This window comes from Mandrillus leucophaeus, unplaced genomic scaffold, assembly GCF_000951045.1.
Source record: "Mandrillus leucophaeus isolate KB7577 unplaced genomic scaffold, Mleu.le_1.0 Scaffold1623, whole genome shotgun sequence".
NCBI classification, from domain to species: Eukaryota; Metazoa; Chordata; class Mammalia; order Primates; family Cercopithecidae; genus Mandrillus; species Mandrillus leucophaeus.
The window spans coordinates 73931-90873 of record NW_012101614.1 but is presented as its reverse complement, the minus strand read 5'-3'; the positions used below and the strand labels follow the sequence as shown (position 1 = coordinate 90873).

Below are 16943 nucleotides of genomic sequence, written 5' to 3'. Positions count from 1 at the left end.
TGGAAGATGAGGTGTGATTGCCTGTCATAAAGAAGTTCATAGGTGGATGTTGTCTTAGCACATTTGTGTTGCTGTAAAGGAACACCTGAGGCTGGATAATTCATAAAGATGATTATATGCATTACAATTCTGCAGGCTGTACAGGAAGCATGGCATTGGCACCTGCATCTGAGGAGGACCTCAGACTGCTTCCACTCATAGTGGAAGTGAACAGGAGCAGTTGTGTGCAGAAATCACATGGTGAGACAGAGGAAGAGAGAGGGGAGTAGGTGGCAGGTTCTTTTCAACAATCAGTTCCGGGGGGTGAAGAGGGCCTAAGAGAGTGAAAACTTATGAAGGAGACAGCTGCACCAAGACATTCATGAGGGATCCATCCCAATGACCCAAAGATCTCCCATCAGATCCCACCTCCAACACTGGGAATCAAATTTCAACATGAGGCTTGGTGGGGACGAACAAATCTTATCTAAACCACAGCAGATGTCTAAACTTATTAAAGTAATAGATGCAATATAGTAATATTATTTTACAAATAAAGATTTAAATACCAGAGGAAAACGATAAAAGAGTTGAAAGTGGTTGCTTTAGATAAGAAAGACTAGAAAGTGGGGGAAACCAAAGAATGGTGCAGTAGCTCTGCTGGAATGCCTTCCCCACACCACCAGACCATCCTTTAAGACTCTGCTCAGTCCTTCACAGACTTTCCTTCCTCCTCTAGGCGGAGATGTACACTTTCCTGCGATGGATATTCCCTTGTCTTTGGGCCTCCAGTAAAGCACCCATTGCCTTAAATTTTCATTTTCTCTCTGTGGCCTAAGTCTGCACCTGACTTGGGAGGTGCAGGGAAGGCATTTAGCTTCTCTTTGTAATCTTAGTACCTATCACACAATTGCCACTCAGAGTCGGCTGAATGAATAAAAACCTCAATTAGGGTGGGAGTGGATTTAAAAGACAGGAGAGACCAAAAGCTAACAGTCTCCCTTTACAAATTTCCATCAATCAGTATTTCCTGAGCGGCTGGCTGGGGCTGCTCCTTACTTCACAAGAATCTTAGGAAAAGAAAATTGTCTCTGGTTAAAATGGACTAAGGGTGCCAACAATTGGGATCGATTTTGCATATTTTCTGCAATTAATAAGTTATTTAGAATAACATGCTATTTTTAAAGCAACACATGTGGAAGGCTTGGTGAAGCAGGGAGAGACAGACCTGAGGTACACGTCGCTTTCTTTTTCCATATTCAGGTTCTTTAAATAGGTCTCTCCCAGCCCCCAAAGCTTCCTCTTTAGTGACCTTTCCCTGTGGGGCTGCGGGAAAGCAAGTCTCCAGAGCAAGGAAAAATGATGCTGAGAGCCACAGGCCGGGCTGGAAAGGCCAGTGCAAGCCGGAGGGTCCCCAGGGATGGAAGGAAGCAGCCGTCTCTCCGCAGGCCGGGCTCCTCTGCCGCACCCTCCTCCGCCCATCCCTCCTCCCTCCCATCTACCTTCTGGTGCCCAAGGAACCAGTGGGCGGGGGGCGTTGGGAAGGCGCGCAGGTCCCGCAGCAGCCTCTGCCTCCGCAGGTAGAGCTTAATGGTCTGCAGCAGCCCCAGGGCCAGGCAGAACACGAACGCCAGGTAAAAGGGCCGCGCCCAGCGCGTCTCCAGCCAGGAGAATTCCATGGCTCTGCGCAGCGCCGAACGCTGGGGGCTTCCGGGGGCGCGGGAGAGGGTGCGCTTTCTCCCGCCGGGAGCTGGCGTAGGGTCGCGCAGCCCACCGCCTCTCTGGGCTCTCGCGAAGCTTCTGACTCGCGGGAGGGGAAGGGCAGTGGGAGGGGCGGCTCAGGCCTGCGGAGAGGAGGCAGGCTCGCGTGCGGGGTTTCTAGCCCGTTACCAAAGCGCGCACGCTTGGTTCAGCCCAACTGCTTTTGCGTTCCTGGAGCGTTCTCTTTTAAGTCGAACAGTTTTCAGTCACGGGATCTGAATTTATATTGTAAAATAATACCAAAGCTGAGGTCATTGTTTTTCTTCCTTATCAAAATTAATAAATGGCTGTGCAAGAGCTTTTCTTTTCCATTCTCGCATTCTACCAAAATTCCCAGGAGGTAGAGGTAGCGGGAGGTGTACGATCATTATTCCTTTATCCTGTGGCCTGCCTAGTGGTGTTCCGGTAAATGGTTTACAACTAGTTTCCACCCTGATTCCCAGCGTGTACCAACATCCACCATGAGCTAGTTCAAGCTGCCAATACGAGGGCACCGAACACTGAACGGGGAAGATATGCACAGTAGCGTACCATTATCTAGTAATTCCACTATACAGGTAGAGTCAGGGCCTGCTACATAATTTATGAATCTCAGTGCAAAATGAAAATGTGGGATGAAAACTTTATTAAAAATTCTAAGATGACAGAGCATTAAACCGAGCATATGCCCTTCTGGGTTCACAGCCTCGTGTGGCTGCTCGGGTCCCATGCCCATGAAGGGCTGCCTCTAGATGCCAGAGACATAAACTCGAGTACCGATAACAGAAAAATGTAGTAAAAATAATTTGGAAGTGATGGTTTTAGTATTTGTAATCTATTAGGTGGTGAAGTAGGATCTAACAGGCCTGACTTCCCAAGCTGCTGTCTCCCCCCACCTCCCTGTCCCAGCAATCTTTATAGGCATTGCCCACATTTGATTCATTTATTCATTGATTTAGGCTAAGACAGGCATATGTTAGGTGTTGATTGACAGCCCTGAACAATAAACCCAATCTCTGCTACAATTCCGTGTTCTCCCTATCACTGCCTCTCCCCTACCTCCCCACCCGCCGCCCCCATTTCCTTAAGCCTATGCTCCACTCTCTGGAGTCAGATTATATTTGTCAGGTAAGTGATTAAGGCAGGCTCCGAGGGTGGTGACTTCATCTGGACCAAGTTTGTCTTGGCCCCCTTGCATGTTCCGTTAAGCCACACGCAACAAGTGTTTCTGCTCCTTCTTTCCCAGACTTCCCTACTTCCTACCTAATTCCAACCCTCAACTAGATGTTGTTATTTGACAGGGTCCCAGAATCCTCTGGCTTACACAGCTTCTTCTGGGTAACTCATGGCATTTCGGCTTTGCATATTATTCCTTTATGCCCTATTCCCTCCCCAAATTATGATGGTTGTATGGTGGCCCTCATATGATCTCATGGTGATAGGGCTGAAGACCTCAGATCCATGCTCTGCCCCAGAGCTGGTTTCAGCTTTGTGATATCTTGCCTGGTCTGGTCCTTGGGTTCTTCATGGGACTGAGGAATAGTATGTGTGGTTGGTGACCTTCTAGTGAGTTCTCTTGGCAGGGTCAGAGCCTGGGGACCCATTGGCTCACCTATTCCCACCCAGGTTCTTGCTGGTGGTGTGACTCCCTCTGAGGCTTGGACAGTTCCATGCAGTTACTCTTCTGCTCCAGGGCCAGTTGCCCCTGTCCAGCACCATTCCATGTGCTTCCAGGGATAACAGAGGAACTCTGGAACTTTTGCACTATATTTAGTAGCCTAAGAGAGGCTTGAAGGTGTTGAAGAGGCTTGAAGTTCAGGCCTTCTCTGCTTCACTGCCATTTTCACTCTGGTTTCCCCCAAAAAAGACGCAAGGTAAAATCCCCTGTGCTCTCAAGTTTCCCTTCACTCTATCTAAACCCCAATCCCAGGATTTTAGCCTACAGGGGAAAAATTAGATACTCTCTTGATGACCCGACCTCTGCCACTTTTTGCCTCAGTCCACCAGGCTGCAAGAGGTGGGTTTTCCCCACAACCTGCATTTCATGTGGTAGAAAATATCCTTATGTTATTGCTTGTGTTTTTGCTATCCCTGGTGGAGAATAAAGTTCTGTAATCTACTCCAACAGGGTATGCTAATGGGAGAGAAAGGAATTTAGAACATTATTTATTCTGGCCAAAGACTAACTTCTGATACTTGCTACAACTCAAAGATATGATTCTGGAGACCAAAAACAAAGCAGTGCCTCCTTCCATTTTTGGCATTCCTGCACAAATATCTACTGAATTGAATTTTCTTGGCTACAGTACAGGGAATTGGAGATACCAAAAAAATCCCATCAACATGGATAGTGGTGCCTCTAGATGGAAATAAGCCCCATGAGACTCCCAGAAGGAGGCCTGTGCCTCTACCAATGCTCATCTGATGGCTACTTCCATGTCAGACACGAGAGACAAGAAATGAAGGTCATTGAGGGGCTGCTTCAATCCTACACATAGCCCAAAGAAAACCATACATTTGTCTACAAACAGCAGTGCAAGGTAACCTTTGACTGAAATTATGATAACTCAGTATGGCAACCTATGTCTTTGATCCATTAAAATGTGGAAGTATATTATTACTTAATAATGAATGAATTTTAAGACAATGGAACCATGGGGATAAAAGTCTAGAAGTTTGTGGAACTGTATCCCAGGATAGCAATGCAGCCCACCAATGTGGGGTTCCAGAGATTTACTGCTCTCTGAATTGCTCATGTGCTCAGTTAGTAAACATGGGCTGAACATTTACTGTGTCCCAGGCGCCGTGCTGGGCACTTGCTGGGAGCTGAATGCACAGGGGAGACAAGGGTCACTTAAGTACTTTTAAGGTAGCTATCACAGAAAGTGATGTTGATATCCTTGCCAGACAAAGGAGAGAGTAACGAAATCTGTCCAGGCTAGGGGAGATGCAGGTGAGGAGAAAATGTGAAAAAAGTTTTATAACTGAGGAGAAGCTTTTATCCATTCATTCATTTACTGAGTGAATATTTATTGAGAACTGACCATGTGCCATGTATCGCCCTGAGCCCTGGAGATGTGGCCTTGAACAAAATCAACCTGGCCCGGCCTTCATGTGGCTTAGGGTCTAGTGGAGCTGTGTCTTAAAATGTCAGAAAGTGTCTTCTACATGGACAAGATGGGAAAGGGCATTCTACATGGTGGAAGAGTGCATGAACAGAACGTAAAACGGCCTGAGCTAACTGGATTGTGGGAGCTCTTTAGCATGGCTAGAGCTTCAAGTCTCAGAGAGAAGGATGGGTGCTAAGACCACATATAGGTTGAAAGTCAGATCATGAGAGCTTGGTAGGCCCAGTAAAGAAATTCAGACTTTACTTAAGGCCATGGGAATCCACTGAAAGGATTTAAGGTGGAAAATGACATAGCTAACCAGTAGATTATTCTGAAAGCTACTTGAAATATAATAAGGACAGTTAAATAGTTACTGTATCCTCACTAAGTGCCAAGTACAATTCTAAAGTGATTTATATGTACTCAGTTATTTCTTCCTCATAATAATCAAGGTAGATGTTACCATTATTCCATTTTACCTGTATGAAAACTGAGACACAGATTATGCAACTTGTCCAAGGACATCAGAGAGTAAAAAATGGTGTCAGGATTTGAATCTAGGCAGTCTAACACTAGGTCCTGAGACCTTAACATTTATGAGAATAAATTGGGATGGGGAAGGTAGTGGTAAGACTAGAACTAGGGAGATCAGTTCTGATGCTATTGCAATATTCAGATAAGATATGATGGTGGCCTGGACTGGGGTGTTGCAGTGGTGTGGCAGGCCAGGTCTCACTAACACAGGCCTCCATAACAACTGTTTCAGCATTGGCTGAATTGTTAAGTTAAATATTAAGAAACTGATAGAGCCGGTGCCCTTATACAAAGGCTGGAATGTAACAAAAGCCCACCAAGAGTTTTGCCTAGGCATTTCCTGGGCTTTGAAGCATGACAAGGTAATGAAAGAATTCTTATCAGGACCCATTTAGGATTAAACAAGTTTTATTGGGAATCTGAAGAAACTCCCCAGGCCTCCACAAACAAGTTTATTGGGGGTCTAAAGGAACTCCACAAACCTCCATGATTTAGCAGGAGACAAGATAAGTGTAATCACCCCAGCACCTGGGCCCATTTACATTAAGTAAATTTACAGAGGCTCCAGAGGAAGGTCTTCAGGACTCAGATCTCAGTTATAGATTAAAAGAAGTTAATCACATATGTCTTTAGATGAATGCACACTTACACATAGACATATAGCTTAGAAGGTATATAATCTCTGAAAAAACTTTGTAATTTTGAGTTTGGTGATATTCCCCAGGCTTTCTTCCTGTAACCAGTTACAGAAATAAAAACTCTCTTCCTCCCCAGTTCATCTGCATCTCGTTATTGGGCTGCAAGAATAAGCAACCTGACCCTCAGTTTGGTCTGGGAACAAATTTGGTGAGGCAGCCAGGAGCCACTGGGACGGTGCTGTTTTCAACCGTCAGCAGCTTGTGATGAAACAGTCTTCAGGAGGATCCCAGCAGCTGCTGGGTGAGAGTTTCCCAGGGATCCCTTCTGAGGGCTGTCCCATGTGAAAAATTGCATGTCCCTCCCACTGTTGGGGAAGACTGGAGATCAGGGGTGAACATGCTGGAAGGGTTAGTTAATTGGATTGTATGCCAGGAGTCTGTTGCTTTCCTATCTGGGCTTGTTAAGCCACTTGTCTGGTACCGCCAGGGGAGCAATAAGGCTTGCTCATACACCCACTTTGCATTTTGGTTAAGATCAGGTTTTGTGTTGGTTTTGAGTCTGTTCTGCCTGAATGTACTCCCCCTGGTGTTTGTCTGAATTCTGTCTCCACTTGTTTGTGTATCTGTCTTGTCTCTTTTGATACCATGTAAGCTTGAATATAAGAGGTGTCAGGTCCATCCCTGCTGGGAGCCCTCTGGGAAGGAAAAAGGTTTTTTAAAGGAGCTCAATGATTAAAAGTCAGCTTAATTAAAAGGTAACATCTAAGATGTGTATATGTGTGTGTGCATGTGCATGTGTTTGTATTAAAAGACCTTCATATTTTTGTTTTTTCTCTTCTGGGACCTTGTCTTTTTGAGCGAAAGTTTTTTTCTTCTCGGTTGTCTGAATTGTGTTTTTCTTATTAACAGCTGTTGCAACAGAGGCTACTCTTGGTTTTTTTTTTAAAAAAGGTGTCATTTAGACACTTAGAAATGTCTTTGTTTGAAAAAAAAAAGTTTAGTGCACTGTAAAAGCATCACATGGTCTAGTCTGATAGTAATTCTCCCTTTTTGAAAACCCAAGATTCAGTGTGGGCTCTGGCCAGAGCTCAAAGATCCAGTTAAAAGATAGGCAGTCCCTGTCTAAATAAAATTGGTCTCCTAATATAGTCCTATAATACATTTCTATAATTTTATGTTTGATCTGGCATCCATCTTTAATCTCCCTCTAGCACCAGCAGGCTTTTTCTCATTACTTTGAGATGTAAATCTTGCCATCTGATTTTTCACCTAAAAGTTGTTTCCTTCAATATGCAGATCTAGGGCATCTATAAAATGTACTTCTATTGTCATGCCTAATATGTCTATGTATTTATGTGTTGTATACACAATGTTTCACTACTGAAAATATAAAAAAGCTCTAATTAATTGGATTAAGGAAAATTAAAGGTGCTTAAATCAAATACTTTAACAGAAAAAAGACTAGTCAAATGCTTTTTTAAGATTATGTGACTTAAGTAAAATCTTTAATAAATAAGCTGACTTTAAAAGTATTGGTAAAGTAATAATAGAAATGTCTTAGGAATTGCCAGCATACATTTTTGTTTGCATTTGTTGATCGAGAAACTTCATACTTATCCCTGCCAAATACTATAAGGTGTCAAAACTTGGCATAGAGGTTACAAAACTATAAACTCAGCCCCAAACAGAATGATCTTTGCTTTTGTGATTTTTAATAGATAAAACATTAATATTGTTTTAATAAATATAGATACATCTTAAATTCTTTGGTAAAATGCCATAACTCCTAATCTTGTGGCTTTAGGCAGTCTAGTCCACAGGCATGAAGGAGGTTTGTTCTGGGAAAGGACTGTTACCATATTGTTTCAAAGATAAATAAAAACTAAGTTAATGAACAAGAACTTCCTGGAGGTTAGAAGCAAGATGAAGTCAGTTAGGTCAGAACCTTTTCACTGTCTCAGTTATAATTTTGCAGTGGCAGTTTCATAACTTTAAATAATGGCTATCACAGTTTTCATAAATAATCTAAGTAAACAATTAAATTAATGAGGTAAATGCAATGGAATAAATACTCACAAATAAACTTGTCATAATTTAGAATCTAAACTTATATTAAATTACATAATAGATATTTATTTGGATATTTTCCAATAAAAATATATTGTGGGAAAACATTCTTTCTAAGATGGTGTCCCTTTTTAAAGGTAAATAATTTTTGTCTAATTCAAAGCTTATTTAAAGGTTATCTAGAAAACAAGGCAAAAGGAACCAGGAAATAAGAGAGATATAAAGAAAGTTATAAAAAATAAAAAGGTATTTTTTAGTAAAAAAGCTTAAAGAAAAATAATTTTATATGAAAGAGAATCTTGTGTGGTAAATTTAGTGCTAGAATAAAATGACAGGTTGTTTTAGAAAGAGGGATGGTTAGAACAAGTCAAGAAGTCCAAGCATGTCGTAGATGGTCTGTGTAAGTCATGAAAGAATTTATGTAAAATTGTTGTACAATTTAAAGGTAATTAGGCCTCCTAAATGCTTCATAGAATGCCACTGTGATTTTTAACTGCACAGTTTGCCTGGTTTATGGCTAGGTAAGACCTGGGACACATTGAATTTGATGCTGGAAAGAGTCAGACCTTATCTGCACTCCTGTCTGGGTCCTAGGCTCCACATCTAGTACATAATTAAAATCCCAAACTTACCAAAGTTTTCACCAAAAATAAAGGTTGCTGAGAGTTAACAGTGTAACATGTGTTTGAGACTACTAAAAAAATAGTTTTACATGCAAGATGTGTAAGAAAGGAAAACATACTTTTGGTAAAAAGATTATAAGAAGGTGTGGGAATGTGGATTTTTTGTCTAAATTAAAAGGTTAAAGGATTGTTTTGAGTTAGATAAAACAAAGCTAAGGGTTTAAGCAAGTTGCAGAAGGTTTATGAGAAAATTAATTGTAAAAGAAATTCTATGTGTAAACATATTGGCTAATGTTAAAGTGGTATTTTTCAGTTTTTCCATAAATTGAACATTAAAATAAATGCACAGCAGGTTTCTCTTAGAGCATTAACCTACTCTTTAACAAGAATCTTTTGTAAAGGATTACAAAAGATTTATGGAAATCTTACCTTATGGTCAAACATTAAAATTGGGTAAATATATCTATAAGGTTTTATTAAAAATTTGGCTTAACATTTAATAGTACCCAAATGTAAACATAAAATTTGGCTTATTTGGTACAAAATCATACAGGAAGCATTGTCAAATATAAAATGGTGTTTGGCTTTTTTGTTCTATATTTGTATAAATGTGTTATTGGTATGTGTTCCAAATTATGGGAAACTTCTATAATTCTGCTATATCTTAGTGTAAATTATCAGTAATAATTATAATTGTTATGATAAATTATTTTGTGCCACAGAGGTAACAGATTTCCTTGTCAATTGTGTTTTTAACTATGGCTACCCTAAAACTTTTTGTCATCCATAAAGAATTGTTGTCTTGTTTTGGTCCTCTTTAGAAGGTGGTTTTGCAATCAGCTATGAAGCTCTAACAGGTGCTCTTGAATGCAGGTTTCTGATAACTTTGGAGATTGTAACATCTGAATAGAGGAAAAATGTTCAGAACTCTTGAAGAAATAAAATATTCATTGATATCAAGCAGAACAAGAATTAACTGCATAAACTAATAAAAAACTGAAGTGATCTTTTTGACTTTTTGCTTAAAATGTTGTTGATCTTTTGTTTTCCTTTTCAGAGTCAAGGAAACTTTTCTTTTGAGCTATGAACAGCTTTTAACAATTAAGCAAAGTATACTAAGTATACTACTATGAGCAAAATTTGGAACATATTTGTTTCTCTCTACTTGATTTCTCCAGAATCTGAAAACCATTTGTGAATACTCTTAATTATAGTTATTTGCATAAGGGCAATAAGAATCTGTTTTCTTTTGCAACAGACACAATTGGAGAAACTAGTTATTTTACCAAGGCTTTGACTGTAATAGCCTGCTTTCCTTTAAGAAATCAAATTTGACTTGTAAAGTCAATAAAATTCCCTAGAGGAAATGCCTCATACCTTGTCTCCACAGTCCCTGTACTGGGTTTCTGACCTGTGGTAAGTAAAGAATGTCACTTTCTGACAGGTTCCAAGTTATCTTGGAACCCCAAAAGGAGAGAAATTTACTCAACTCATAGGTATTTAAGGGTACAAATCAACAGCACAGCTTGGTGCTAAAAAAGTCTTATCTAAGATTCCTTGTATGGAACAGAGTTCCATCAAAGCCAAGTTCAAAAGAGCTTATGTGAAAAAAATAATTCTTCTTTCTGCACTTTATACAAATAACCAGGTCAAGTACAATAAAACAAACCAGTCTTACCATGATTTGTCTTTAGTAAAAATGGGAGACTGGAAAGAGAAAAATTATGTTTCAAAACCATAGTGCACTTGTTGTTAGATTCTAGTCTTGTCTAATGTTTTTCAGTTTTTGTTATTTTCTACAGTTTGGGTTGAATTCTGATTTTTCTGGCTACAAGCCTCCAAAATAATGTTTTCAATTTTTTCCTTTTTCCCCATTTTTCCTAACTGGAAGTCACTGAAACCTAAACCTTGCTTTATTAAGGCCCTGCAGACTGAAGATTACTTAAACTTAAACTTCAGAAGAAAACAGCAGCAACCTATTTGTATGTGTTGCTGTTGCATATTGTTATGTTTCAGCAGGTATTGCCTCTAAGCCCCTGAAACAGGAAGTACTACTGGGAACAGGTCAACCTCTTGCACTCCAATGCTGCATTCAGTGCTCCATAATGTTGACTTCCTCTCAGCAGGATGTAGCCAGAAAGATTACTACACCCCATCTCACTGAAATTCTCATGATGACTAAATATACAAACATGATAGAAATCGTGCAGAAATTGACAGTGGAGATTGTGGCAAGTCAGGTCTTACTAACATAGGCCTCTGTAACAACTCTTTCAGCACTGACTGGTTAAGTTACATATTAAAAACTGATAGAGCCAGTGCCCTTATACAAAGGCTGGAATGTAACAAAAGCCCACCAAGAGTTCTATAGAAGGCATATAAGCTCTGAAAAATCTTTGTAATTTTGAGTTTTTCTGGTGATATTTCCTAGGCCTTCTCCCTGTAACCAGTTACAGAAATAAAAACTCTCTTCCTCCTCAGTTCATTTGCATCTCATTATTGGGCCACAAGAATAAGCAGCCTGACCCTCAATTTGGTCCAGGGACAGTGGTACAGACAAGCAAGAACGAATGAGAGAGACATTGGAGTGTGTTTTTGATGGGAGTTGATGACTGGATGTAGGCATAGTAGGAAAGTCTAGGACAATCCCTATGTTATGTGAACCCCCAACATTTGAGACAGGTCACAGTTAATTTAGAAAGTTTATTTTGCCAAGGTTGAGGATGCGCACCCATGACACAGCCTCAGGAGGTACTGATGACATGTGCCCAAGGTCGTCAGAGCACAGCTTGGTTTTATACATTTTAGTGAGACATGAGACATCAATCAACATGTCTAAAATTGAACATTGGCTCAATCTGGAAAGGCGGGACAACTTTCCAGATTGTCACAGGTAGGTGAGAGACAAGTGGTTGCATTCTTTTGAGTTTCTGATTAGCCTTTCAGAAGAGGGCAATCAGATACGCATTTATCTCACTGAGCAGAGGGATGACATTGAATATATTGGGTGGCAGGTTTGCTCTAAACAGTTCGCAGCTTGAATTTTCCCTTTAGCTTAGTGCTTTGGGGGCCCAGGATATTTTCCTTTCACAGTTTCTGTTCACTGAGATAGGAAAGGCAAGAAGAATCTATCTTCCCCAATCCCACCCCCATCACCATCCCCTGCCCTATATGTCTTTTGCTCTTCTCAAAGTGTTCCTCAAAAACACTTTTTGTCTGTTTCTCATATATTTCTTTAACCACCAGCCTACAGGAATCTATTTCATGAACAAATAAAGCCTTGGTTTTTATGCTTCTCATTTGATACTTCACCCTGTTTTCATTTGTCATTCATTCCACAGTCAGAAATTCTAGGAGAACGGTTTGGAGATTCTTCAAAAAACTAAAAATAGAGCTACCATATGATCCAGCAATTCTACTGCTGGATATATACCCCAAAGAAAGGAAATCAGTATATCAAAGAGATATCTGCACTCCCATGTTTGTTGCAGCACTATTTGCAATAGCGAAAATTTGGAAGCAACCTAAGGGTCCATTAACAGATGAATGGATAAAGCAAATGTGGTGTAAATACACAATGGAGTACTATTCAGCCATAAAAAAGAATGAGATCCTGTCATTTGCAACAATGTGGATAGAACTGGACATCATTATGTTAAGTGAAATAAGTCAGGCACAGAAAGACAAACATCACATGTTCCCACTTACTTGTGGGATCTAAAAATCAAAACAATGGAACTCATGGAGATAGAGAATAGAAGGATGATTACCAGTTGGGGGTGTAGGGGAACAAAAAAATAGGAAGAATGAATAAGACCTAGTATTTAATGGCATAACAGGGTGACTGTAGTCAATAACAATTTAATTGTACTTTTAAAAATAACAAAAGGATATAATTGGATTATTTGTAACACAGTAAATTCAATTTACATGATGTGATTATTATGCATTGCACGCCCATGTCAAAACATCTCATGTACCCCATAAATACATACACCTACCATGTGGCCAGAGGCTCACGCCTGTAATCCCAGCACTTTGGGAGGACAAGGCGGGTGGATCACGAGGTCAGGAGATCAAAACCATTCTGGCTAACATGGTGAAACCCCATCTCTACTAAAAATACAAAAAATCAGCCGGGCGTGGTGGCGGGCACCTGTAGTCCCAGCTAATCAGGAGGCTGAGGCAGGAGAATGGCATGAACCCTGGAGGCAGAGCTTGCAGTGAGCCGAGGTTGTGCCACTGCACTCCAACCTGGGTGACAGAGTGAGACTGTCTCAAAAAAAAAATTTTTAAAAAAATCCTGTACAGCTTTCTACCTTATCTCTTTGCATATTCAGCTTATCTTCCTAATTAGTCTTTAAAACACCATGATGGTTTAAACGTTTTTTTGTTTGTTTTTTGTTTTTTGTTTTTATTTCTTGAATTCTGCCTGGTGCCCGTCTTTGAGCTGGGCACACAATAAATGTTTTATAAACATTTATTTCACTTGAACTAAGGAGACATACCAGGGGTGAGGGAGGTTGAAGAAACAGCAGGGTGAGAAATGTAGAGCAATGACCTACAAAGCAAGTGGGCAATGAAGAAATGGAGATATCCCAGGTCAAGAATTTTGTCTATTAAGAGAATAAGTTTTAAGCTAGAGGGTGGGAAGGTTGGTAAATAGAAAATGAGTAAAGTCAAATAATGGTTATTCTCAAGAGAGTGAGCCTGGTGCTTGTTCCTCATGGAGGTAGCACTAATAGGAAGGATAGAAGGTTCTGAGAGGGGCAGTAAGAGAGAAAACACATGGCCGGGGAGGCTGAAGGGGATGAATGGGGCATTGAATAGAATGGATGAGCCAGAAGGGAGGAGGCACAGAAACTTCATAGATGGTCAGTCCTAGCTATTTTTTTTAGACAGTCTTGTTGTGTCACCCAGGTTGGAGTACAGTGGTGCTATCACAGCTTATTAAAGCCTTGACCTCTTGGGCTCAAGCAATCCTCCCACCTCAGCCTCCTGAGTAGTCCTAGATATTTTTATGGAAGCATCAAGGTTGGAAAGTGATCACTTCATTCTGCCCCTAATTAACACAGTAGTTTTGGTTTTGAAGGGGTTCAACTGGGAACACAAACACATAATCATAAGAGAAAGAATGGGAGGAGGAAACAGGCAGATTATATCTCCGATGCTGGATAACCTGAGGTTTTTTTAGAGAATCCTAAGGCCTCTTCTGCCATGGCAGGGGCAGGGATTCAGAACAGCTGCTATGGTTATTGCTGGGGACATTGACAAGCAAGCTGTTAAAAGACTTTGGGACCAGTAGAATTTACATAGTAAGTTCCATGCAAAAGGCCACTGGCACATGGTTCCATCATTTTCTCCAGTCAACAGCCTGGAAGTAAGAGAATGGAAAGTTTCAGTAAGGAAGCACAGAGCCAGTTCTTACTCTCACTGTGTTGCACTGTCCCTCTGCCAATGCTGGGAAATACCAGGATACAAAAATGTATCAAAGGTAGGCCAACACACAATCTGGTGGAGAGGACAGATAGATATGGAAAGCAGTGTTATGGTAAAATGGATTCATGCTACAACTGCACAGACCCACATGGGTTATCTGGATCTAGTCCTATCATACAGATAAGGAAATGAAGTCCAAAAGTAAAAACAAAAAACAAAAAAAGGCTACCCCTAACCTCCTTCTCTCCAGACTGAGAATTCCAAGGTCACCTTTCCTTTCTCCATGTGACCTGTGAGCTATACCACCTGTGCTGGTCTTTCCAGTTCCTTTGAAGGACAGGGCAGTGAAACCTTAAATGTATCCAACAGTGTTACTCTGTTTCATCTCCTCTGAAGGCTCATACTTCTCCACCCAGTTTTTAAAATGTTGGGTGGAGAAGTGTGAACCTCTAGAGGAGATGGAAAAGAGGCAAGCAGAGAGGTGTGAAGGAAACCAGGATCATCCAGTGTGAGATACAAAGAGAGAGGCTGAGACACTTGAAATGAAAGATGAATGATGAGTTACAAAACAAAGATAAAGTTTAAAATGTGTTTATTGGAATTCATATCATGGAAGTCAGTTGTAAACTTGGGAAGAGGTGTTGAAATGATAGAAACAGAAATCAAAATAAAGTGGGTTGAGAAGAAATTAGGAGGGAAGTAAGGAGCTGTGGAGAAGTGTCAACCACTTTGAAGAGTTTGACTGTGAAAGGAGAGTTGGAATGCTTCTGGATGGGGATCTCAGGGATTTGAGAGTGAAAGAAGGTTAAAGTCTCCCTTCCTCTCTCTATTTCCTATCCCAACCTCACCCCCAATTCCTAGTAAGTGAGGTTGGGATTCAGAGTGCAGTCACTGGCTTTGAAGGTAGGAGGAAGAAGAAAAGGTTGGGGCAGATGTAGAGTTTCATATTTTGTAGTACTTTAAGCCACAACACAGTATAACACAAAATGCAAATCGCATAAAATCCCATTAAAAATCTCCAGTCATAGACAGTTTTGAATGATACTAATATTATTTAATTTTACAATGTTAATATGCAGTATCTATTTTCCTTATTAAATATAAATAGGCCAACTCAAAATTATTAAATTTAAGAGTACATTGAGGGCCTGGTGGAGTGGCTCACACTTGTAATCCCAGCACTTTGGGAGGCCGAGGTGGGCAGATCACCTGAGGTCAGGAGTTTGAGACCAGCCTGGCCAACTTGGCGAAACCCCATCTCTACTAAAAGTACAAAAATTAGCCAGACATGGGGACAGGTGCCTGTAATCCCAGCTACTTGGGAGGCTGAGGCAGGAGAATTGCTTGAACCTGGGAGGCAGAGAGTACAGTGAACTGAGATTGTGCCACTGCACTCCAGCCTGGTTGACAGAGCAAGACTCCATCTCAGAAAAAAAAAAAAAGAGCATATTGAGGTCAACTAACGTCATTTAAACTTAACCTTCCCCATCTGATGAAAGAGTTTATTTGCTTAACATCAAATTAAATAAATTGCTATTTTGGATAATAAGTTAAACAATTGACTGACTTAATAGTAAGTCAAATGCCTTAAGCAATTCTCATATTTGTCCAACTTGGGCATATTTCAAAAATAATAATATTGTTTGAACATCACGTAAGTAACGTAATTTATGGTGTAACCAACACATCACCTTCTGCCAAGTTAGACTCTTATCTGGAATAATAATAATAATATCAAATAACCCTGAACTCTTACTATGTGCCAGGCATCTTACATATGCTATCTCCGTTCTCTCAAGTAGGCCTCACTATTTTCACTTTACAAGTGAGCAAGTTGAAGGCTGAGAAATGAAATAACTTGACCTTAGTCATATGTGGCTCCTGAAGTCTGTCTTCTGTATCATATCGTGCCTGCAATGCATCCTAAGACCTCTCCCCTACCACTTTTTGACATTATACAGACTTATATAGTGAGTCATAAATTTGCCAAAATTTATGGCAACCAGCAGCTCTTGGGGCTGCTTTGTCTATTCAGTAGCCATACTTTATTCCTTTACCTTCCCAATAAACTTGCTTTCACTTTAAAAATAAACAAACACCACCAACAACAAACTCTGAGTGAACCAGCCACAACAACCTACCATTGAGAAGATGGCATGGTGCCCTTTCCCCTAGAATGAAACTGAGAGCTGGTGACTACTTATTTATGTGCTGATACAGAACAACAACAACAAAATGTAGGGAAAAAATGTTTAAATGTATAGAAACAAGTTAACTAGGAAGACTAAGCAAAGGACTTTATTTTTTGTTAGAGACAATGGGACTTTTGGCAAACTGATTCTTAGACTTATAATTTTTCAAACATTCACTCCCAAGTACCAGGAAGTGGAAACTATAAGAGCTTACCTACTATGTCACTTTTACATATATTTTATCCTTCAGTCCTCCAGACCACTTTGTGAAATGCAGGACAGTGTAAGCCTCATTGCACAAATAAGGACAAATAAGCTAAAAAAACCCTGGTCCCTGGTTCAGTGGGCTCTTGGGTGCTGTTGCAAAGGGACTGGCATGTGTATTATTTCACATCTATGCCACACCTTTTTTATTTTTCCAGTCTGGTTTTTTTTTTTTAATATCGATAGGTTTTTTTTGTTATTATTATATTTTAAGTTCTAGGGTACATGTGCACAGCCTGCAGGTTCGTTACATATGTATACATGGGCCATGTTGGTGTGCTGCACCCATTAACTCATTTACCTTACGTATTTCTCCTAATACTATCCCTCCCTGCTCCTCCCACCCTACGACAGGCC

The 16943-nt window shown here is 40.4% G+C and overlaps 1 protein-coding gene across 2 annotated transcripts in view; it reads right to left on the bottom strand.

The window, feature by feature from the left end:
* The window catches only part of LOC105536683 (cytochrome P450 4X1), a 78093-nt gene that overhangs the window by 25499 nt on the left and 35651 nt on the right, over window positions 1–16943 (bottom strand). Inside the window, exon 1 of one of the 2 annotated variants that reach the window (XM_011976109.1) lies at window positions 1482–1937. The exons of the other annotated variant lie outside the window; for it this stretch is intronic. Within the exon in view, the coding sequence (XP_011831499.1) occupies window positions 1482–1658 (177 nt within the window). The 5' untranslated portion in view covers window positions 1659–1937. Of the gene's footprint in view, window positions 1–1481; window positions 1938–16943 lie in introns of those variants that run through there. 2 annotated transcript variants of the gene reach the window in all.